A 24,452-nucleotide genomic window follows, 5' to 3' on the forward strand; every position below is an offset into this window, starting at 1 on the left:
TTGGGCATAGTTCCAGAGTTCAGCAATGTTTCATAGGGAAAGCACCTCTTGAATTTAACCTTAAGAGAAGTAAAGCATTTCAAAAGGCAGAGATGAGAAGGCAGGATTGACAAGTGCATGTATGCAGACACAAGAGATACCAGGATTCAAGGAGAAGATTATGAACTGGGAAATATCTGGTTTTTTTCTGGTATATTGAATGCACAAAGTAGTAGCATGATATAACAGGAAAAATAGATTGTAGCCAGACTGTAGATGCCTTTAAATGTCAAGTTAGGGAGTGAATGTTTTCTCCCTAGGCAATAGGGAGCAACTGAATGATTTTTTTAAATGGAGTGATATATCTAATTGTGCAGAACATGACTATTATTACCATTCACTGAAACAATTTAGTCTGAAGGAAGTTGAACTGAAATCCCTCCCACTTCCCATTTCTCAACCAAGAAGAAATTTCCTTTAAACCTAGCTGTTCACCAACAATCAGAGGCAGATGTGTTTGACTTCAATTCCTCCCTACAGAAGATCCAGTCCATTCTATGAATCTAAGCCAGCAAAGAGTCACACACCGAGAGGAAGCATCAAAGACCCAGTGAAATGACCAGTCTTTTCTACCTACCTGGTTACTCTCTGCCTTCTCTGCTGCTGATTCTGCTCATTGGTGTCTCTGGTGAGTGGGGAACTCCAGGGAAGAAGAGGGTAGAACAGAGGTTCATGATACATCTGGAGAGATCACTATGGACTGGCAGGGTAGTTGTCTAGGAATGGCGTCCCCCGAAGGGCCTGCAGGACCAGTGAAGTACTGAAAAGGTCTAGAAGAGCTTTGTGGACATAGGTTCATATAGCTCTTCTTCCTCTAGAATGTTACTCTTTGTAGGATGGTTTCCTCTCAGGAGTATAGTGAGACAGAAAGTCCAAGCATCCTAGTAAGGATAATTATCACTGCCCATTTTCATAGCACTTTAAGAACTACGTGGATTTTTTCATGTGATACTCACGTCACAATTTTGAGGTAGTTACTGGGAGTCTTATTAACCTCACTTTCCCAAAGAGGAAGGAGAACAAGGGACTTCCACGTGTTAGACCCTGATTATTGCAGGCTGGATTGGAATCCAGGTCTTCCACAATGTCATGTCCAGTGCTTGCTGGTCAAAGAAGAGCATCAAACAATAAGCCTTTATTATGTGCTGACTGTCTAGCTCACAGACAAAGGAAAAACAAGAGCCCTAACCTTCGAGGTGCTCCCGCTGGTATGGAGGGAGCAACACAGACACATGAAAACATATAAAATGTGCCTGACATGAATACAAAGCCTTTGGGCATTAAGAAGGAATGAGATGCATTTCTAAAATATACAGAGAATTGAGTCAAATTTATAAGAATGCAAGTCATTCCCCAATTGATAAATGGTCAAAGGATATGAACAGGCAATTTTCAGAGAAAGAAATTAAAGATATCTATAAGCACATGAAGAAATGCTCTAAATCATTATTGATTAGAGAAATGCAAATCAAAACAATTTTGAGGTACCACATCTCACCAGTCAGATTGGCTAAGATGACAAAACAGGAAAATGACAAATGCTGGAGAGAATGTGGGCAAATTGGAACACTAATGCATTGCTGGTGGAGCTGTGAACTGATCCAGCCTTTCTGGAGAGCAATCTGGAATTATGCCCAAAGGGCTATAAATAATTTCATATCCTTTGACCCAGCAATACCACTCTTAGGGTTATATCCCAAAGAGATCATAGAAGTGGGAGGAAGACCCATATGTACAAAAATATTTATAGCAGCTCTTTTTGTGGTGGCAAAAAATTGGAAATTAAGGGGTGCCCATCAATTGGGGAATGGCTAAACAAGTTGTGATATATGCATGTTATGGAATACTATTGTGCTATAAGAAACAAGGAGCAGATGGACTTCATATTTACCTGGAGAAGCTTATACAAACTGATGCTGAGTGAGAAGAATAGAACAAGGAGAAATCTCTACACAATTATAGACACAACATATGTGTGATGACCAACTTTGATAGACTGGACTCTTCTCAGCAATGTAGTGATATTAGTCAATCCCAAAAGACTCATGATGGAGAGAAATGTGTGTATCCAGAGAAATAACTAGAAAGAACTGAGTTTATATCTAGATGGAAGCAAAATACTTGATCTTTTTCCTTTTCTTGTTTGGTTTTATGTCCTCTTTACCTTTTTTCATTCCATCTGATACAATCTGTCTTTATAACCTGACTAATGTCTAATGTGCAAGTATTTACAGATCCTATACTTGACTGCATGCCACCATGGGGAGGAGGAGAGGGAGAGGGACAAAGTGTGAAACTCAAGGAATTGCAGAATTGAATCTTGTAAACTAAAAGTAAACAAACAAATTAATTTTTTAAAAAAGTCTAAAAAAAAAAAAAAGAAGGACTGGGATGGGTGTTGGAAGAGGGAAGAGGACAGGCCCCACATGGGTAGCTCTTAACCTGAGCTCAGATGTCTTTGCCTAATACCATCTCTGGTCCCAGAATTACAGGCCTTCTCCATGAATCCCTCTTAATTCTCCTCCCGACCTAGAATCTGGATGTCTCACATGTTACCCAAACTTGACAGAGACACCCAGGTCAAAATCCTGGGATGGGCAGGGGAGGAAAATGACATTAAAACTTATATTTCCTTGTAGGAGCCCAAGGCGAGGAAGAGCTCCAGGTGCTGCAGCCTAAGAATCCCGTGTATGTGGCAGAGGGAGAGACAGTCACTCTGAACTGCACAGTGCTTGGGACTCCACCACCAGGACCAGTCATGTGGTTCAAGGGGAAAGGGCCCCAGAGACAGGAAATTTACAATTTCAAAGGAGGCACCTACCCCGGGATAAAGAAAGCAGGCCCCTTTAGCAGCAACACGGACTTCTCCATCAGCATCAGCCACATCACTCCAGAGGACAGTGGCACCTATTACTGTGTGAAGTTCAGAAAGGGGAATACTGACACAGAGCTTAAATCTGGTGGGGGCACCGTGTTGTCTGTGATGGGTAAGTACAGATCCAGGAATCCCAGGCCCAGGACTCTGCCCCAAGAGACTTCTCTTTTTTGAGTCTTTTTTTTTTTGAGGTTGAGGAAGGAAAGTAGCAGGACAAGGGAGGTTCCAGCTTCAGGACAAGGTACCCCAACCCTAGGAGATCATGAAATACCCAGGCCTGGGCCTTAGGCCTCCTGGACTCCAGACCAGCTTCAAAGGCACTTTTCCCTCAAGGTTTTCATCTTTCACTCTTCTTAACTTTCACTGGTCACTAAACCCCAGCCTAAGGCACTGGCCTCCTGGTGTCAGGAGAATGATGTTTTCTACCCCAAAATACTTTTGGGGCTTTGGCAATCCCTTTTCCAAACTCAGGCCATTATGAAAAGAGAGACAGAGCTCTAAATCTTGATGATGGCACAATTATGAGTGGTTTCAGGCTCTAAAGGATGACCACCCACCATGGGTGGGAAAAATGAGGGAAAAAAGACAAGAAAGGGATTAGTAGGTTAGGGAAGATTTGAATGTTGATGAACTAATAGGTGATTATGTTAGAGGGTACATTAGCATGTACATTAAAGTCTCCAAGTATAAAGATATGGGTTGGGTTAGAGCTAATGGCTGTGAACCAGGTTCTAAACTGTTTCAGAAAGAAGGGAGAATGACTTAGAGGTCAGTAGGTCACATCAGCAAGAATGTTGCCAGTGTGATAAGGACACTTGACTTGAACCTGTCCAAAGAAGAAAGGTTTCTGAGCCATGATGTCAGAGAATAGATCTGAAACACAGTGAGGGACAAGCAGGATGCCAGCTCCTACTGGCCTGTGTGACAGGGAATGTGAACCAGGACAAAGGATCATGGAGACCATACAGGGCTCTGGTCTTTTCTGGAAAGTCAGATGTTCATGTGTGTTAGATGATGTGGAACATGAAAAAGAGAAGGCCACAGTAAAGGAAGGTTTGTTAAAGATTGAGTGGTGGTGAGGGAGCAGTGGGTACAGTGGCAACAGAGGGCAGAGGAGGAGAGGGAAAAGCCAGCAGAGCCCTGGAGGGCCCTTCCTCTCCCTAATAATGATAGACAACAGTGCCTTTCAGGGATCTCCAACTAGATGTCCAATAGATGTCTTAATCTCACTATGCCCAACAAAGAACTGATTATCTTTCTCTTAAACCATCATCCTTCTACCTTAGCTAATATTGGAGAGGACACCACCATCCTCACAGTTCCTCAGTCATCCTGCACACTGCGCTATCACCACTCCCCACCCGCATCTAAGCTGCTGCCCAGCCTGTCCATTCCACCTCGGCAACATCTCTCAAGTATGCCTCCTTTTCTCCCCTCACACTGGCGCTGCCCTGGTGCAGGTCCTCATCACCTCATAGCTGGATTACTGCAATGCCTGCTGCTTGTCTGCCTTCTTGAAGTCTCTTTCCAATCATTTTCCTTTCAGGCACAAAAGTGATTTTCCCAAAACTCAAGTCTAATCATTTCACCTTCCCTGCCCTCCTGCCCCCCCTCAACAAACCCCAATAGCTTTGTATTCATTCCAGGAGCAATGAAACATGTTGTGTTTGGCATTCAAAGCCATTCTTCACCACACCCCCTCCTATCTCCCATCCAATCTTCTTCCACCTGATTCCCCTACTGGTCCTCTTCAATGTGGTGACACCAGCCTCTAGGCTTTTGCACAAAAAAGATTCCAGATTTCAGTCCCCTGCATTTTCTGTGGCTCTTTCCCATGCCTGGAAAGCTCTCTCCTCCACTCCAACACATGACCTCCCTGCCTACTTTTATGTCCCAACTACCATCCCACACTCTGGAGCAAGCCTTCTCTAACACCTCTTAATTCTGGTACTTTCCCTCTCTTGATGATTTACTGTTTGTCCTGTATGTAACTTGGTCTGTGTGTGTTTGTTTGCATGTTGCCCCTTAGATTACATTATAATATCCTTGAGCTAAGGACTCATTTGAACCACCTTGTATCCCCAGCCTGGCATATACTGTGTGATTAATACATGTTTATTGAATTGAATGTAGTTTAAAGGTTTGCAAATCACTTTGCAGATGTCATCTCAGTGAATCCTCACAATAATATTGGGAGGTAGTTATTATCACCCCCATTTGACAGGCAAGGAAGCTGAGGCCAAGAGAGATTAAAAGATTTCCCCAGATCAAATCAAGAAGTTTGAGGGGATTTGTCTAGTTTGTTTCATTTTAAACTGGGTCTCTGTGTCTCAGCCTGGAAGTGTAGTGGCCACTCATGGGCCAGATGCCACATGATCAGCATGGAAGCTCAGACCTGCTCCTCTTTTCCAAGCTGGTCCTCTTTGTTCACCCTGGTGGCCTCCTCTGCTGCTAAGGGCTCACCCAATTGGTGCCAGATTCTGTGTGGACAGTTGGTCAGCTTTGCCCAGCTGTAGTTCAAAAATTGAACTTGAGAGATCCACCAGCCTCAGCCATTCCCAGGAGCTGGGATTATAGACCTTGCCACCACACCTGGCAGTTAACAAACATTTATTGTACACTTAATCAGTACCAGGCACAGGGCTAAGCCCTAAGGATACAAATACAAGCAAAAGAAAGACAGGCCATGTACTCAAGAAGTTTACATTCCAGCTGGGGAGATCCCCACAGAAAAAGGAACTGAAAAGTGTGTGTGTCATGGAAGGCACCCACATGGGTGTCAAGTTCCAGAGAACCAGAGTTAGAGCTGGGAGAGGAATGAAGGACGGTTGGCCTGAGGCCTCCATCAGAAGGAAAGCTCTAGGACTGACACGATTCTGCCACCCCCTGGTCACTGTCCCCTTGGACATGCTGCAGGCACTCCTTCCCTTAGGTTTCTGAGCCGGTCTTCTGCTCCATCTTGATCTCATGGGAACACAGAGTCCCTAGAATGAGAGCATATCACAGGAAAGAAGCACCTTTAGAATTCACATTGTAGCCTATTACAGACAGAACTCTTAGCTCATACACGGTGTTAGAGCTAGAAAGTACCTTAGAGATCATCTACTCCAGTTGTTTGTGGGGGGTTTTACAAAGGAGGAAACTGAGGCCCAGGCCTGGAAAATGGCTTGCCCAAGGGCTCATAGCTAATAAAGGGCATAGGTATGCAGATTCTCCTGGTGACCCGAGCACTAGTTCAGACTTCAGTTTCTCCTACACTCATGATGAATGACAAAGGGGTTGGACATGCCAAGAAGAATCCAGGCAGTAGAATAACCTGTAGTCCTTTGGGCCTTTCTGTTATCACCCCTGTAAGACACTGACATTGCATGATGCTGCTGTCACTTCTTCCAACTAAAATCACATCTCCTACCAAGCCACTTCAGCTCAGTGTCCTCTTCTTGTTAGTAGGGCAGCTCAATCTAGTGGTCACAACTTCAGGGTCTTCCTTCCGTCTTCTCTTTGTCATAATCAGAAACTGAACCCAGGACTTTTTGACAGAGGCCAGCTGTTTCTGCTACGTCATACACTTTGCATAGCTCCCTTGTTTCTTCACCACCAAATCCTGCAAGTATTGTCAATACCCTCTAAATGTGTGCCAAGTGTAAAAGCTCTGATCAACCTACTCAAAGCTAGATCACAGAGACCATAAAGCTAAATTCTTTAATTTATAAAGGAGGAAATTGAGACCCAGCAAAAGAATGTGACTTGTCCAAGGTCATGAAACTAGTCTGACGAGCAGAGCCAAGACTAGAGGCCATTAAGGCCATTTAGCACTGTAATATTTAGACTTCTAGACTAGAAGTCAAGAAGTCCTGATTTTTAAATCCTGCCTCAGACAAGTCACTTAACATCTCAGTCTCAGTTCGCTTTATCTGAAAAATAGGTATAATAATAGCACCTACTTCACTGGTTTCTTGTAGGCATCAATGAGATAATATATACAAAGCATTTTGCTAACCTGAAATAATTCTATAAATGCTATTGTTATTATTATTCTTGCTATGATCATTACTTAAATTTCCAAACCAAGACTTTCTTAGTTGCTCAATTTAAGCTCCATCTAAATTTTGTCAGATCTGCCTTTGAGATCTATAAGGAAAGAACTCCAAAAACCTCAGAGTTATCTCCTTAGCATGATTTACAGACTACGGATCCTAATGGTCACCCTCTTCTGTATGCTGTCTAGGTTATCGATGCCTTTCCTATCACGAAGGACCAAGAACTGAATGTAAAAAGCTATATGTGACACATGTGGTGTGGCCAAAGCAGAAAAACAGTACTACCACCACCTTGTGGTTTGGAGTTTGACCCATTCTTCTAACCTGTAGACATCTTTGTGGGTCCTGACCATCATGCTGAATTTCCTGTCACTCCCAACTTTGTGTGGGTGCCTGAACTGATGAATGTGTCAGGCCTAGATTGTGAGTGATCATTCCTCTTTTACAGATAAGAAACTGGGGTTCAAAGGGATGAATTTCTTTTTGCCGGCCACACAACTATTCTGTCACACAGATAGGTTGGAAATGGCTATGATTAAATGGGCATTAATGAAAATGGTAGATAGTCCAAGACATACATAGTCCAAGACTTTAATTTAAGGTCCTCTGTTAATGAGACAATCCATAAATATTCATGCTGCTTACTATGTGACAGGCACAGTACTAAATGATAGGGATACAAAACAAAGGTAAAAGACAATTCTTGCCCTCAAGGACAATGAATAGCTAACAAAGGATTTTGTATTTGATTCTGGAGGTGATAGGGAGCCAGCCATTAAAGTTCATTGAGGAAGGCAGTGATATAGTCAGGCCTAACTTTTAGGAAAATCAATTTGGTTGTTGAGTGAACAAGTATTTGGAACAGGGAGAGATATGAAACAAAGAGACTTAAGCAGGAGTCTGTTTCAATAATCAAGGTGTGAGTTTATGAAGGCCTGCCCTAGAGTGGTTACAGTGTGAGAGGGGAGGACATACACTCATCATAACATGCTCATTTTTTAATTTCTTCTACATATGTTTTTCATGTTGTGCTATGTACATGGAAATGTTCTTTTTTTGTCTTTATGTATTTACATGAAAAATTTATATATGTGTGTGTATAAACACAGATATCTTCTTAATAAATATTTCTATCCCATATCCTAGAACCCCAGGCTCTGAATTTAGATGGACTGATTCATCCTTCCAGAATTATCTTAAAACCACTCTTTGACTCAACCCAGAATTTCCCCCAGAGAACCTCAGAGTTTGGCTCATTTTGCCTCCACCAAACCTTCCCTTGGGATTATCAGTATATGGACTGCTTCTAGTCTCAGCACAAGTGGATAAAGGACTCATCAGTTCCTCTAAAGCACCCATCAAGCATGGTGCATGTCAGATTCAAGACAGACCTTCTCTCATAAAAGCTAACATTTATATATTGCCTAGCATATTCCAGGAACTCTGCTAAGCATGTGAGAGATATTGTCTCTTGTGTCCCACACAATAACCTTAGGAGGTAGGTGCTTTTATCATCCTCATTTTACAAATGAAGAAACTAATTAAGAAATTAAGTGACTTGTCCAGGGTCACATAACTAGTAAGTATCTGAGGCTGCATTTGAACTCAGGTCTCCCTAACTCCGGGTTTGGGTTCTCTCCACTGCAAAACCTGGCTGAACCCATGGAGGTCTTTAAGACTGACAGAAGTGGTTTCCTTCAATTATGTCATTTGATGGGATGGCACAGAGATACTGAATGTATGTAATGGTTGATTTTTCCAGCCAAACCCTCTACCTATTTGGTGCCCGGCCACCAGGAGAGAGCAAGCATCAATGAGATGGTGAATATCTTCTGTACCTCAACTGGCTTCCCCTCAAAAGACATCACCCTGAAGTGGTTTAAAAATAGGGCTGAGCTCCCAGCTCTCTGGACCCGTGTATTCCCCAAAGGAGACAGTGTTTCCTATAACTTCACCAGCTCTGTGCAGGTGCTGCTCACAGCCAGGGACGTTCACTCCGAGGTCATCTGTGAGGTTCATCATCACATGTTACGGACTCCTCTGCGTGGGAAAAAGAAATTGTCAGACATTATTCGAGGTGAGTGAGCCACGGCCCAGGCACTTCCTCCCCACCTCCTCTCCCAATATGACCTGCTTTTTCCCCCAACTTTCTCTGAGGCCACAGATACCTTAGAACCTTGGCCTTTATCTAGGAAACAACAGGCATTTATTAGGGGCTTAATATATACCAGGCACTGTGTGCCAAGGGCTTTACAAATATCAACTCCTTAGATCCCTGGGAGGTAGGGAGAATAATAATCACCATCTTACAGCTGAGGAAACTGAGACCGAAGTTAAGGTTCTTGCCTATGGTCACAGAGCTAGTAGGTGTCTAATGCTGCATTTGAACTCAAGATTTCCTGACTCCAGGCCCAGCAAGTTATCCCCTGAGCCACCCAGCCACCAATGAAGTCCAAAGAGAGTTTTCTGAAGTCCTGGGAGCTCCCTCAATCCTAGAAGTTTAGATGATATTATAGTCATGTACCATCCTCAAAGCATCCTCGAGCCTCTTACCCAAGTCACCCTTTAAACACTAAGATTCAGAACTGCCAGCTTCTCTGAGCTTAACAGGGTTGTTTCACAACAGTCACATCAAGCCTAGAGTATAAGTAATCATTCCTCTTCTACAGGTAAAGAAACTGGGGTTCAAAGGGATGAATTTTTTTTTACATGTCACAACTATTGGGTCAAACAGAAATGTTGCAAATGTGTATGAACACAGGTGGTGTTACTCTAAGGTCAGCGAATTTATGATTCAACTCACTGCCAAATATCTTGTTGAAGTTCCTGGAATGTGGGTTACCAGTGTCTCTTCTCTAAGACTGCCAGGGAGGAAGGAGAAGGGGAAGGGGGAGAAAAAAGAAGAGAATCAATAGAAAAGGATGAATTGATTATGAAATATGAAACAGAGGCAGGCACACCCAGTTCTTTGGGTACTTGCCAGGAAAAATGACTATGGCAGCAGGAAATAGAGAGGTGATCACAGTATAAATAACCACAGAGAATATGGGACCAAAAACTATAAAAATTAGAGAGACAAATGGCAAAGGGGACACAAAGGCAGATAGTGTGGGAGCAAGGAATGGGGTGGTTAAGACAGGGAGATTGGCAGCATTGGAGGAGAGGAGAGAGAAGGAGAGAGAAACACACTATCACTCAAAGTAACCATGGATTAGAGTTGGAAACCCTATGTATCAGGGACCTAAAGGAGATGGAAGAGTCTTTGGGAGATGGGTATTTGAAGAATCATTTTAACAGATTTTCTAAGGAATAAACTACCTCTTGTCTGTGCTACCTGGTGGTTACTTCATTGACACATCCAAATCATATCAAAGTTGTCAGTAAAATTTTAGCTTCACATGCCCGTCATCTCAAAATTATTAGCATTTCTTAGTATTTTGCTGGCCTTACTGCAGAGGTTTGGAACTTGTCTGAGACTGACATATAACGAGACCCAAAGACCCAACAGCAGCACCCAAATTGGCTTCTGCTGATTCTGCTGATTCAGGATGGGAGTTTTGGTTAATGTATGATACAATTTGTAAATTATGCTCCTTTTATCTTGTGGATTGTTTGTACATGGCTTCCAAGTTCCCCTTTTGCAATCTGATTTTCTACTATTTCCCCTTTATACTGATTCCTTATAAACTTCCTATATATATTGACTAAAAGGGAGGAGATCATGGCAGAGAAAACAAAAGAAAACATAATTTTTTCACAATCCACTCCTTGGACCACTGTCCACTATTATACACTACCATGTCGATGAGATAAGCTAACCAAAATCACATCAAGCATAATAATCACAATAATCTCAAAGGATTTTCCCAGGAATCCTGCTCATTTTTCCGAAAAAAATCCAGGGACAAAGATCAATGAAAACATTCACACTCTCTGGCAAGACGTTCTTAACATCTGTGATGATGGTGTCCATAGTCTTTATCTGATTTATTATATGGTGTGTGATGAGGCCTATTTCTTCTGCAGTATCAATGCACACACAACAGGAGTTTACAGACAACAGACTCCTCCCTGACTGGCTACCTTAGAGTCCAAAGCCAGCTGATGGCTCATCCCCAGAGCTCCCAATGTATGTTGTTGTTCAGTCAATTTGTCAAGTCCTCTATTTGGTCCTATAATTGTTCTATAATAGCCATATGTGAATCTTACAGCTTCCTATGGACCTCTTCTCCTGAAGCTCCCTAGCTTATAAGCCCAGTAAGGATTCTCAAATTCTGAAAACAAGTCAGGGTGTAAGATGCCAGGAGATCTGGTGGTTTTTATTGGGCATTCCTATAGAAGATGATATCCACAACTATAGTGATTAAGATGGGTGTCAAACTAAGCAAAAAAAGGTATTGGACTGTATATGTAGACAAGATATTCTGAAACTGGTGGTGCCCATGCCTGTCATGTTCCTTCTGGCATTGATGGTCATGTTTGACTTATCCAGGTGACCACTGTGCTATTAAAGTCAGCTGACTCAGTCCATGTTTGACCATTGGAAGCATATATTTTCATGTGGAGAACCCTGTGGGGTGGGTTCTGAGTAATTTGTGATACCCACTGTTATTTTCAGGAATGTTAGAGCATGAATTAGGCCTACCTTAGTTAAAACCTAAATATTTTGATGTAATCTCAGAAATTATAGTCCTCTCCTTTTCTCCTTTTCCCATGAGAAGGAAGTTCCCTCAGTTCAAATGAATATGATTTTTGTAAGACTTAAGGGAAATAGGTAATGGAGTCTATGGCAGGAAAACAGTATGCTTCTCCTCCTCAACTTCCATGCAAGATGCTGCCAGGGGCATTCAGATTCTCCAAGGCAGCAGTAGGGTGGGACTTGCCTACAATGGTCTTACCCTGGAGATACTGACTGACAGGATTCTGGATTGTGTGACAGGGGGCACTGCCTAGGGGATGGCGTGGGTGCAAGGACTGTCCCATTGGTAGTAGGTCCTGGGGAAAGGGTGCAGTGAATTCAGACCATAGGTCTGATCTCCCTGCCCCCCATAGCTGAAGGTTCTGGGGTTTGAAAGTTGCTGGTATGGGTGATGGTGAAAGGGCATGGTGAGCCCCACTGCAGCTGCTGCCACTCCCACCACCAGGTGGGGCAGTCTTGAATTCAAGTTTCTCTAGAATTCTCCAGCATTCTCTTTCCTTAATCTTATCTCATCTGAGGTGAGAGGGGTTAACAGAAGGACCTGGGCTGTGACACAGAAATTCTGCATTTTATAAAGACACAGACAAGACAAATACAAATGGAAAAAAACAAGAGTGTGCAGTCAAAAGCCAGACCTGAAATTAAAAGAGTTTAAACCATGAGGCAGGTAGAGAAAAAGGTGTGCCTCACCAGCACTCAGTTAAAATGTTAATTTCAACCAGTTCCAGAAGCACACAACCAAACATGAAAGCCATCCTTACTCAAGTAAAATTTCACATATGTAGCAAATAAAAATAAAATGTAAAAACCATATGCATACAAAAAGTTTGCCAATCTGTGTGTAAAACAGGCCTTACCAGAGGGATCCAGCACAACAAAAAGGACCCTGGTACATTCCTTGAGATGAAAAGCCAAGCTCAATCGAGGGCAAGCCAGATGATATGAGCAGGAAAGGGCACTGGACTCATCAGACAAGGCGGGGGTCATACTTCAGAGAAATAAATCTCCAGTGGTACCTAGTCTACCCCCACTAGTACCAGAAGGTCCTTTTGGCCTTGTTCCATGTCAGATCCCATTTCTGATATCAATTAATGTCAACTGGACCAGAAATGGCCTCCACTCCAATGTGGGTGGCTGGAACCAAACATAGCAGTCCAGAAACAGGAGAGTCATGACACAAAAAGGAGTTTAATTTCAGAGCAAGGGAAATGACTTATGCATATGTAAGCCCCTTTCCTAAAAAGGAGGTCTCAAGGTTGCTAAGGATGGGGCCACTTTCAGAGAAGAAAAGATATCCAGTGTTCCTTATATTAGGAATTATTCCAAATGAAGAGACTTATGACCACCTACTCCCAAGAATAAGGGATTATTGTCACTTTTGCAAAGATATTTCTTCCTGTTCTCTCCCTTATGCCTCTATTATCATTTAGGGAATTGCATTCTAGTTGTTGATATGCTAACTTTTTCTTAAATTCTTCTAGTTCCACCAGAAATTGGTATTTCGAGTTTGGTGTTCCCCTCAGGTTGGATGGCAGCCACCTGCTATGTGATGAAATTCTACCCCAACCACTTGAATGTCACCTGGCTGGTGAATGGCATCATTGTTGGAGGAAAGAAGTCAGCTGTAACCACTGAGAATAAGGATGGCACCTATAATTTTGATTGCTCACTCATGGTCCCTATATCTGTACAAAAAGAAGACACTGTTTTAACCTGTCAGGTGTTCCATGATTCCCAACCTCCTATCAATGAGGCACTAAGAGCTTCAGCTTCTCCCCTGCATGGAGCTCAAAGAGACCCAGGTGAGTTTATTTCTGTTCCTAATCAGGGAATTGAGCTTCTATTTGACTCTTATAAAGAGGTGGTTCAGAGCTCAGGTTACATTCAAAGGGCAGCTCACCTGTTCCCACATGGTAATGATCACAATCCTCCTCTTCGCAAATACGGGTGGAGTTTTTTAGATTGTAAAGGTCTTTTCTACCCAGTATATCATGTCCTCCTTAAATCCTCTCTGAGAATTTTAAGTTAGACAGGAATTATGAACCCATCTTGTTTAAAAAGGTGAAATGACTTTCACACAGCTGGCAAATAGAAGAGTCCAAATTAAATTCTAGTCTATTTTTAAGACTGGTTCATGCCATCTTACCAGGCTAGAAGTGCATGGGCTACTCAAGGCCAGTACCCCATTACAGATAGGGAACAGAGCTTTAACCTGTTGTTTCTGACCTGGGACGTTCACTTCTTCTTAGGTAACCTGGTTGCCCCCTGCTCTTAGGGTTCATAGCATTGATGCAAAATGTATTTTGGATACCCAGTCGGAATAGCCCAGTTAGTCCCCTGCAGCTCATAACTTCCAGTCTCCATGAATCTTCTACCTTCAGCTTCTCAGGTAGCTGGAAGAACAGGCATGTGCCACCAGGCCTGGCTCTCCTTTAGCTCCTATTCTAAGATTTTTTCCCTCAACTTCAACAATGTTTCTTGTGCAGGATCCAGAATACCACTGGGTCATTGACAAAGGCCCATAATAATTCTTTCCTCTACAATTTTGATTCTGTTTACATCACAGAAACTAAAACCAACATAGAAATGGTCATCACATTATACAATTTTATGATAAAGAGAATGTAGAAAAGTAGTTCTTATTGTTGTTGGTAATCAGTCATTTCAGCGTCTGACTCCTTGTGACCCTAATTCAAATTTTCTTGACAAAGATACTAGAGTGGTTTGCCATTATCTTCTCCAGTTCATTTTTAGAGGAGGAACTGAGATAACCAAGGTTAAGTGAATTGCCCAGAATCACACAGTTAATAAGCGTCTGGAGTCAGATTTGAATTCAGGCAAATGAGTCTTTCTAACTGTAAGCTCCACACTCTATCCACTGCACTATCCTGGTTGCCCTACACTTACTGCAAGAATCATTTCCAAAGAACTAATGTTTTTAGAGCCTCAAGTTAGGTCTCTCCTGCTGTATGTGATGTCACCTTAAAAAATGACACATTCAGCATGATATCTATTACTCAACAGGATCTTACAGGACCTGACAGCATGGGGATAGATAAAGACATTAAAAAAAAACTTCTTTGAGTCACAAGAGACTTTAGAACAGACTGTTAGAACTGGAAGGGAATGTGGGGATCATTGTCAGACCCTATCACTTTACAAATGGGAAAATTGAGACCAAGGGGAAAGTGATTTGCTCAGGATCAATGAAGAAATGGGGGAAAAGGCCAGCGCTGTTTCTTACTCCCAAAGGGACAGTTGGGTTTAATGATAGAGAATTAAACTAGGATCCATGTGACCTAGGACCCCCAGAATCATATTGGACTTATGAAGAGGTGTTGTTCCAAAAAAGGGGCATCTTTTAATTGATGACATGGTGCAGTGGGCATCACCCAGTCACACAAATTGAGGGAAAACAAGGAAAGCAACTAAACCATGGAAAGCTCACTACTTGTCAACATGTCTATGTAGAAATGAGGAAGATCCTTCACTTGTTGGGTCAAGCCACAGGTCCCCACAGTCTAAATAATCCTGGATATAATATCTGACTTCTCATAGCAGCCGCTACTACACCATCTAGGAGAATTCACCTCCCTGTCTTTCTTGATTCAACACCTCTCACTCATCCTATCACATTATGTTGCTACTCCCATCTCTAAGGGATGATTGAATTTTGTTTCCAAAGAAGTCACAGAAACATAAATTATGAAACCTAAGGAGTCATACTTATGTAAGAGATTGTCTTCTAGCAGAAGGGGAAATTGGGAAATAGAGAGATACAATAGAGAAATGTCTCCATAAATTCAGAATAACAGTTGGCAGAATGGGAGACATAACAGAGGAGTTTTGTCTCACACAAAAGACAATGGGCAAAGCAGGATCCAACTATTTAATCCTGTTTTGAGGTTAGGAGTCAGTTAAGGAGGGTAAAAGTTAAGTCTTGCTTGGAATAATAATGTGAAATAAGTCCATGAATATTAACTTCTCCTCTGGGAGGACAAAAGTTTCATTTTAATAGTCATACAATGCAGGACACAAGAGATATCAAGGGGAAGTGTTGTAATAGGAGTATCAGAAAGTAGTACCTAGTCAATGGGAAGTAGTAGAGGGACTTTGTGGTTGGGCATAGGTATGTACAGCTTACTTTTGCTTCTATGGGATGTATCTATTCTATGACATATGTCAATGCAGTAGCGCAATAAATTTTACACTTCACCCTCCTGAACCTGAAACAATTATTTCTCACACATATCTTGAGTGTCTTCTCAATTTCCAGAACCTTGCTGTCCACTGAAATTAGGCTCTGACTGAAATACCCCATTCACAAAGGAAAAACAAAAAACAAAAAACAAAGAAAGGAGCCAAGATTGAATCCTAAAGTGTCTAATGTTTAGACACAAATGCAAACAGCTTATTCAGCAGGAAGTATTAACTGAAGGTTCTAATGCAAGGAGTGAAATATAACTCCATAGGTATCATGAACATTTAGTGGTATTTCTAATGCAATATTAAATAATAATGGTGATAATGGGCATCCTTGCTTCACCTCTGATCTTTTTGGGAAGGCTTCTAGCTTACCCCCATTACAAATAATGCTTGCTGATGGTTTTAAATGGATACTACTTACCTTTTTAAGGAACACTGACTTTATTGCTATGCTCTCTAGTGTTTTTAATAGGAATGAATGTTGTATTTTGTCAAAGATTTTTTTTGGCATCCTATTGAGACAATTGTTGATTTCTATTGGTTTTGTTATTGATATGGTAAATTATGCTAATACTTTTCCTAACATTGAATGTAATATCGAACCCTGAATTCCTGCTATAAATCCCAACTGGTCATAATGTAAAATCCTTCTGGTATATTGCTGTTATCTTCCTGCTAGGATATTATTTAAATTTCTGTATCAATATTTATTAGGGAAATATATCTGTAATATTCTTTCTCTGATTTGGTTTTTCCTGGTTTACCGTGTTTCCCCGATAATAAGACCTATCCTGAAAATAAGCCCTCCCCTTACTGTGTAAGATTCCTCTAAAATAAGCCCTCCCCCCAAAATAAGCCCTATTGAGATTGCTACTGTAGTGAAAGTGATCCCCTGCGCTACACGCTACATTACGGTACCCTCTGTATGCACCGTCCCCCGCCCCCCCCCGGGTGAAACGCACGCCACGCTCTGAGCTGCATCCAATCAGAGCTGCAGCAGTGAGCGCGTCATCCTGTTCTTCCCCAGTGATTTGCTTGCTGGTACATTTTTTTTGTTGACATTTACCTGTTTATTAAAATTGCTGTCAATGTTCAACAAAAGAAGCCCTCCCCTGAAAATAAGCCCTCTGGTGTTTTTCTGTCCAAAAAAATTTAATAAGACAGTGTCTTATTATCGGGGAAACACAGTAGTTATCAGCACCATATCTGTGTCTTAAAAGCAATCTGGTAGGATTCTTCCATTGCCTATTTTTCCATATAGTTTATGGAGAATTGGGATTAATTGCTCTTTAAATGTTAGGTAGAATTAATTTGAGAATCAATCTGGCCCATGGGGTTTGTTTTTAGGATGGTCCTTGATGGCTTGTTCAATTTAATTGGTTTAATTTTGTATTTTATTTCTACTCTTAATCAGGGAAACATGTCTGATATTCATCTTTTCTTTAGACTGTGGAATTTATTGGCACATAATTGCGTAAAATAACTCCTAATAATTGTCTGAATTTCCTCTTCATTGGTAGGAGAATTCACCTCTTTCCTTGTTGATAATAGTAACTTGATTTCTACTTTCCTTTTTAAAATCAAATTAACCAATGGTTTGTCTATTTTGCTGTTTTTTCCCCATAAAAATCAGCCTCTAGTTTTATTTATTAGTTCAATGGTTTTCTTACTTTCAGAAAATCCTTAGATTTTCAGGATTTTCAATTTGGTGTTTAATTGGAGATTTTCAATTTGTTCCCTTTCTAGTTTTTTTTTTTACTTGCATGTTCAATTCATTGATCTTTTCCTTCTCTATTTTATTGACCTAGGGAATTGGAGATATAAATTTATACCTAAGTAATGCTTTGGCTGCATTCAAGAAATTTTTGCATGTCTCATCATTGTCATTTTCTTTGATTAAATTATGAATTGTTCCTATGCTTTTTTCTTTAACCCACTTATTTTTTAGAAATAGACTATTTAATTTCCAATTAATTTTGAATATTTCTTTCAACTGCTCATTATTGGATGTAATGTTATTGCATCATGTACTGAAAAAGATACATTTGTTATTTTTTCTTTTCTGCATTTGGTTGTGAGGTTTTTATGTCCTAATACATGGCCATTTTGTTTGTGTGTGTCAAGAAATGCTGGGAAAAAGGTATATTCCTTCCTATTTCCATCGAATTTTCTCCAGAGATGTAGCATATCTAACTTTCCAGAATTTTATACAGCTCCTTAACTTCTTTCTTATTTAATTTTTGGTAGACTTCTCTACTTCTGAGAGGGGAACAGGTTCCCCACTCATATAGTTTTATTATCTATTTCCACCTGTAAATCATTTTATTTCTCCTTCAAAAAATGTAGATGCTATACCATTTGTTGCATATATATTTAGTCCTTATATTGCTTCATCGTCTATGGTGCCTTTTGGCAAGATATAGTTTTCTTCCTTGTTTCTTTGAATTAGATCAAATTTTCTTTTGCTTTGTCTGAGACCATGATAGCTACCCCCAGTTTTCTTTGCTTCAGCTGAAGTATAAGAGATTCTGTTTCAGACCCTTACCTTTACCCTGTGTGTACCTCTCTGCTTCAAATATGTTTCTGGTAAACAATATATTTTAGGACTCTGGTTTTTAATCTATTCTGGTAACCGCTTCTGTTTTGTGGATGAGTTCATCCCATTCACATTTTTAGTACGATAATTAACTGTGTATTTCCCTGCATGCTATTTTCCCTTCTTTATTCCTCTCTCTTTCTCACCTCCACCTGGCCTTCTTCACAAGCATTTCATCAGTTATCACATCCCCCATTCAATCTTTCCTTTTATTCGTCCTCCTTCTTCTATTTTCCCCACCCCTTTTAACTTCTTTAAAGGGAAAAATAGATTTCTGTATTCATCTGAGTACATATGTTATTCACTTTTTGAGCCAATTCTGATGAGATTAAGTTTTAATATTTGCATGCCAAACCCACCTTCCATCTTCCTCTCTGTTATAATAGCTCTTTCATGCCTCTTTTATGTGAGATCATTCAGTCTTTCTCCTCCTTTCAGTGCAATCTTCTTTCTCACACCTTCATTTTGTTGGGGGGTTTTGGCGGGGGGGATGAAGAGTGTATCATCCCATCAAAGTCACTTTATATTCATACTCTCTATCTATGTATACTCCTTCCACTTGGCCTTTTAGTAGCAATGTCCTTAAAATTTACAAATATCTTGCCAGGTAGGAAAAAAAGTTCCAAGTTATTCGATCTTTTGTTTTCCTTTTTCTTGTTTCTTTGCTAACTTTTTTGTTACCCTTGAGTCTTGTATGTGGAGATCAAATCTTTTCTTCAGCTATCATCTTTTAATTAGGAATGTTTGAAAGTTGTCCTCTATTTCATTAAATGCCCATTTTTTAAATTGAAAGCTTATTTTCAATTGTGCCAGGTAGGCGATTCTTTGTTGTGGTCCTAACTCTTTAGACTCCTGGTATATGGACACAACTACAAAACACTGTTCACAAAAATAAAGTCATATCTAAATAATTTGAAAAGTATTAATTGTTCATGGGGAGGTTGAGCCAATATAATACAAATGAGTATTCTACCTTCATCTATTTATTTAATGTTGTACCAATCAAACTTTCAAAAAAAGTTTTAGAGAGCTACAAAAAAATAATAACAAAATTCATCAGGAAGAGCAATGTCTTCAATCAAGGATGTCAAGGGAATCAATGGGAAAAAATGTGAAAAAAGTAGTGTAGCTGCACCAGATCTCAAACTATTACAAAGCAGTAATTATCAAAATAATCTGGTATTGGCAAAGAAATAGAGAAGTGGATTAGTGGAATAGCTTAGGTACACATTACATTATAGGAAATGACTATACCAATCTATTATATGACAAATCCAAAAATACAAGCTTTTGGAATAAGCACATCATTTCACAAAAACTGCTGAGAAAACAAAAAAAAACCAGCATGGCAGAAACTGTGTATAGACCAATATCTCACACTATATACCTAAATCAGGTCAAAATGGATTCATTATTTACACAGAAAGAGTGATATTATGAGGAAATTATAGTAAATGGTTAGGAAAGCATGGAACAGATTATTTGTTAGGTGTATGGATAAGAAAAGAATACAGAACCAATGATGTTATAGAAAGCATGACAAAATATAAACTAGATAATTTTGATTATATAAAATTAAATAGTTTTGCACAAATAAAACCAATGCTATCAAAATTAGAAGGAAAAGAGAAATCAGGGGTTGGTAGAATTGTGAGTTGATCCAAACATTATGGAGAGAAATTTAGAACTATGCCCAAAGAGCTATAAAACTCTGCATACCTTTTTTTTCTAGCAATACTACTTCTAGGTCTATATCCCAAAGATATTTTTTAAAGGGAGAAGAGTGTATTTGTACAAAAATATTTATAGCACCCACTTGTGGAGGCTAAGGATTGAAAATTGAAGAAATTCACACCAATCGTGGAATGGCTAAACAAGCTGTGATATGTGGTTGTGATGAAATATTATTGTGGTATTAAGGAATGAAAAGCAGGATGATTTCAGAAAAAAACTGCAAAGATGTACATGAACTGATGCAAAGTGAAGTGAGCAGAACTAGGAGAACATTGTCTACAATAACAACAATGTTGAACGATGAAGAATTCTAAATGACTTATCTATTCTCAGCATTACATTCAAGACAATCACAAAGAATTAATGATGAAGCATACCATCTACCTCCTGAGAAAGAACTGATAATGTTTGAAAATGGACTGAAGCATGCTATTTTTCATTCTCTTTGTTTCATTCTTCTTTCATTCAAGTCTTCTTGTATAAAATGACCAATATGGAAATCTCTTACATGATTGTATGTGTATAACCTATATCTGATTGCTTACCATTTCAGGGAGGAGGAGAATGAGGTAAGGAGAGGAGAGAATTTGGAACTCAAAACTTTACAAAATATTTAAAATTATTTACATATCTAATTAGAAGAAAATAAAATGAATCTAAAAAATAAAGTAGGAGCCTCCTATTTGAGGAATTAAGATACTGAGTGTACTCTGAGAGATGCCATAGGTACATCAGTGAGAAGGGACTTCCTTGCTAAACAATAAGAGAAGGTACATTAAACTCTGTTGATTTATTGTAACTTTCCAGAATGAAGAGATTGTTTTACAAACACTCGTGAGATAAACATTTTGGGATCCTAACTCAAAACTTATCACTCTACTCATCCACTGGAGGATGGATGAAAGAATAGAAGAAACCCAATCACAGCCAAAGACCCTGATGGGAGGGAAAAGTCAAGCACTTAAGAGTTTTTCCCAAATTTATATGAACAGTGATCAGACTTGAGAAAAACTTCTGTCTTTGTAAAGTCTTTAAGCTGAGAGATAGCAGAGGGCACCATTTCCTTTCATTGGAAAGAATTGCCAGGTCAGCTAAGGACTTTATCTGATGCCAGAACATAGAAACAAAATTAAACTTCTCTCTATAGCTTCTGCCTTAGGCCTGGTCCTAGAATTAATTCCGGGGAACTCCAAGCAGTGATTAGAACCCACAGGAAAATAAAGATCTTGGAAACCATGAACTGGACTGGATGAACTTACCCTCATGGCAGAAAGCTGATACTAGAGGTCTACCTGTCATCAATGGCTCATATATTCCCTCTGCCAGACTCTCAGATGATATTTCCTTTTCTCCCTTTGACCTCTAGGCTCAGCAGTTTCTGCACAGCTCTTTGTGATTTTTCTCCTGGGTCTCAAGGTTCTGTTGCTGCTCAATACCTTCATATTTTTGGTACACAGAAAATCGAAGAGAACAGGTGAGATGATATATCTGATTAGTGGGCAGCAGGGTCAGGTTTTAAAGAAGGTGGGCCCAAGTCCAGTTGGACTGAAAGGGCAGTAGATCTGACCTCTTCACCATTCTTGAGATATTCTGGAACTGAGGAAGGAAGAGATGGGAAAACACAAGGGCATATTTTATGCATGATCTCCTGTATTAGGACCTTCATAATGCCTCCAAATTTTACAGGAGAGAAGTTGTAGTGGAGAGATTGGGGATGGAGAGAGCAGGTGAAAATCAGAGTCAAATAGTGGGGGGTGTCAAGGTGAGGATCACTAGAGTTTGGTCCTGACTAATCTCTGCTTTCTATTCTCTCCCATAGCTTCAGGGGCCAACCTCTCCTTCAAGATCTCCTCTTCTTCACCTCCTAAGTGTCAACTTCCTCCTGCCTCCAACAACGGTCCTGATCTGGGATAGAATAGAGTCTCCTTCCACATGTTACTGACCCATAACAGCTGGTCCCAAACCAGCTCCCTGGGGTTCCTATGAACAGTGACCTGGGCTAGATGGCAAGGGTATGACAGATACCAGGCTGAGCTTGGATTCTGTGGATTGAACCAAACTTCAGGGCACAACAGGCCACAGACTCTGCTTCTTGACGTTTTTAGCCCTGCTCTTTCTCAGTAGAAGAGAGAAATACATACATTAAAACCAATAAAAATCACTTAGTATTGCTCCCATGGGGCAACCAGAGACACCATTTATCCTTCTCTTTTCTGCCATCACCATTGTTGTCCTTCCTATTCTTCCTTCTCTGCCTGATATTCCTGACTTATTAACCTGATCCTCCTTCTGTGGGTGTTTCTTGTAGTTGTTCTTCTTTTCATTCTTGTTCTTTAGCCTGTTCTTGACTTCTTACCCTTGTTCTTGATTTTCCTGCTTTCATTCTTCTGCTTCTTCATCATCATCATCACTTGCTCTTTTTTCCCTTTTTTCATGGTTCTTGATCTTGTCGTCTTTTCCTTATTCTTCTTTTCTCTTTGATCTTTCTCATCATCTCCATCATTTCAGAGTGGAACAAGATTTGGAGACATTCGTGGCATATCCAAGGAGACACTTGATGTAGTAAAGCAATGAAAGGCTGCAACCTGTTCATGTCCTGGTTTCTTTAAGCCTGTAGAAAAGCTACTCAATGCTATGATTTTAAGTTAATAAATCGAGGCATCTAAAAAGAATTATAGTACATAATCTGACCACTCTGTGCCTCTACTCTTATCATCTTGTCTTTGTTGCAGTGTATCCTAAGTGCCTATGGCTGCCTCCTAAAGTGCTGTGGTATCACAGTCAGTGCAAACAAGAGGGTTCTCACATCCACATTATTAGTGTGATTCCATATAGAACAGCTAGCCCCAATGTAATGCTATCATTGGAACAAAATTCACTCTTAGTGTAAAAATAAATTGAAATTCCACTTTGGAATCTGACAATCACAATGTATCATGAAGTTCCTCATCTGGACTGGAGAGAGAAATGACAAACCACTCCATCATCTTTCCAGAGAAAATCCCAAATGGGCTCCGGAAGAGTCAAACACAATGGAAATAATGAAACAACACATAACAGTTAAAATTAGCTGTTGCTGTTAATATTATGATGATGATGATGATGATGATGATGCTCCTGATATACAGCCTTTAAAACAGTATTTATGTCTCTTCTCAGCTCTCTGCTCTTCCTCCAACATGATGAACTGCTTAGTTTACTTAATTTTATAGGACCTCATCCAAAAGGCAGTTATTTTTGAAAATAAATTGATCCATTAAATCACAATTAAAACTCCAATAATCAATGGTAATATTAGTACTTATAAATGAAACATGTTTCCAAAGAAATAACTTACTTTAGAACTTGATAAGTTGTCAAGGTTTTGGGTTTTTTTTGGTCGTACCACTTATGGTATAGTACCCTAAACCTTTTTATCTGTTCTGTTTCTTGCTAATCAAAAAATCATCAAGCATTTATTGAGTTCCAACTTTATTCCAGACACTTTTGTAGAAACAATAGCACAGACAGAAAAATGAAACCTTTTCTACTCTCAGTCTATTGTTCAATAAGATGGACCATTCCCAAGCCATGTTCCAGTTATAAGTCCTGTCCAATCATTTCTTTTTTTTTTTAAGCAATTGGGGTTAAGTAACTTGCTCAAGGTTACATGGCCAGTTATTTCTGGGTGTGGTGCTAAGTATCTGAGCCCGGATTTGATCCCCAGATCATCCTGACACTGGGGCCAGTGCTCTTACTCGCTGAGCCACCTGGCTGCCCCTAAGCAATTGGGATTAAGTAACTTGCTCAAGGTTACACGGCCAGGTGTTTCTGGGTGGGCACTAAGTGTCTGAGCCTGGATTCGATTCCCTAGGTCATCCCAACACTGGGCCTGGTGCTCTTACTCACTGTGCTACCTGGCCACCCCCAATTTTTTTAAAGCAATTGGGGTTAAGTAACTTGCTCAATGTTACATGGCCAGTTATTTCTGGGTGTGGTGCTAAGTATCTGAGCCCAGATTTTATTTCAGGTCATCCCGACTCTGGGGCCGGTGCTCTTACTCACCGCACTACCTGGCCACCCCCTCCAATCATTTCTGATAATGTTTAGATCAAACTTGCCTCTTTACAATAAAATTTGTTTTAATTTTTCTGAATTGTTACAAATACTTTTTTCAAACATTTCACATTAGAGGCCCTGGGTTTTATTACTTCCTCCTGTCTTGGAATGGGGAGGGATTTCTGAGTCAACAAAAAGGAATTAGAAAAGAAAGGAAGAGTCTTT

At 40.2% G+C, this 24,452-nt stretch overlaps 1 protein-coding gene and 1 long non-coding RNA gene across 3 annotated transcripts in view; one reads left to right on the forward strand and one right to left on the reverse strand.

The window, feature by feature from the left end:
• Positions 1 to 488: 488 nt before the first annotated feature.
• LOC138150413 (signal-regulatory protein beta-1-like) lies at positions 489 to 24,318 on the forward strand. Of its 2 annotated transcripts, none has more exons than XM_069073848.1 (6): positions 489 to 667; positions 2,679 to 3,026; positions 8,717 to 9,031; positions 13,135 to 13,455; positions 21,556 to 21,663; positions 22,009 to 24,318. In XM_069073848.1, exons 1-6 carry the CDS (start codon positions 595 to 597, stop codon positions 22,101 to 22,103), a joined length of 1,260 nt encoding a protein of 419 aa, XP_068929949.1. In that variant the 5' UTR covers positions 489 to 594; the 3' UTR covers positions 22,104 to 24,318. The 2 variants fall into 2 exon arrangements, with proteins under 2 accessions (XP_068929949.1, XP_068929950.1); XM_069073849.1 differs by having other exon boundaries at positions 13,177 to 13,455.
• LOC138150415 (uncharacterized) overlaps positions 5,508 to 24,452 on the reverse strand; it is an 86,908-nt gene continuing 67,963 nt past the window's right edge. The window contains exons 2-3 of the long non-coding RNA XR_011165566.1: positions 8,910 to 8,994; positions 5,508 to 5,898 (exon numbers count right to left, since the gene is read on the reverse strand). This is a non-coding gene — a long non-coding RNA (uncharacterized lncRNA). The remainder of the gene's footprint in view (positions 5,899 to 8,909; positions 8,995 to 24,452) is intronic.

This window comes from Petaurus breviceps, unplaced genomic scaffold, assembly GCF_028583685.1.
Source record: "Petaurus breviceps papuanus isolate PSGF00001 unplaced genomic scaffold, PetGlider_PUasm1.0 90879, whole genome shotgun sequence".
NCBI lineage: Eukaryota > Metazoa > Chordata > Mammalia > Diprotodontia > Petauridae > Petaurus > Petaurus breviceps.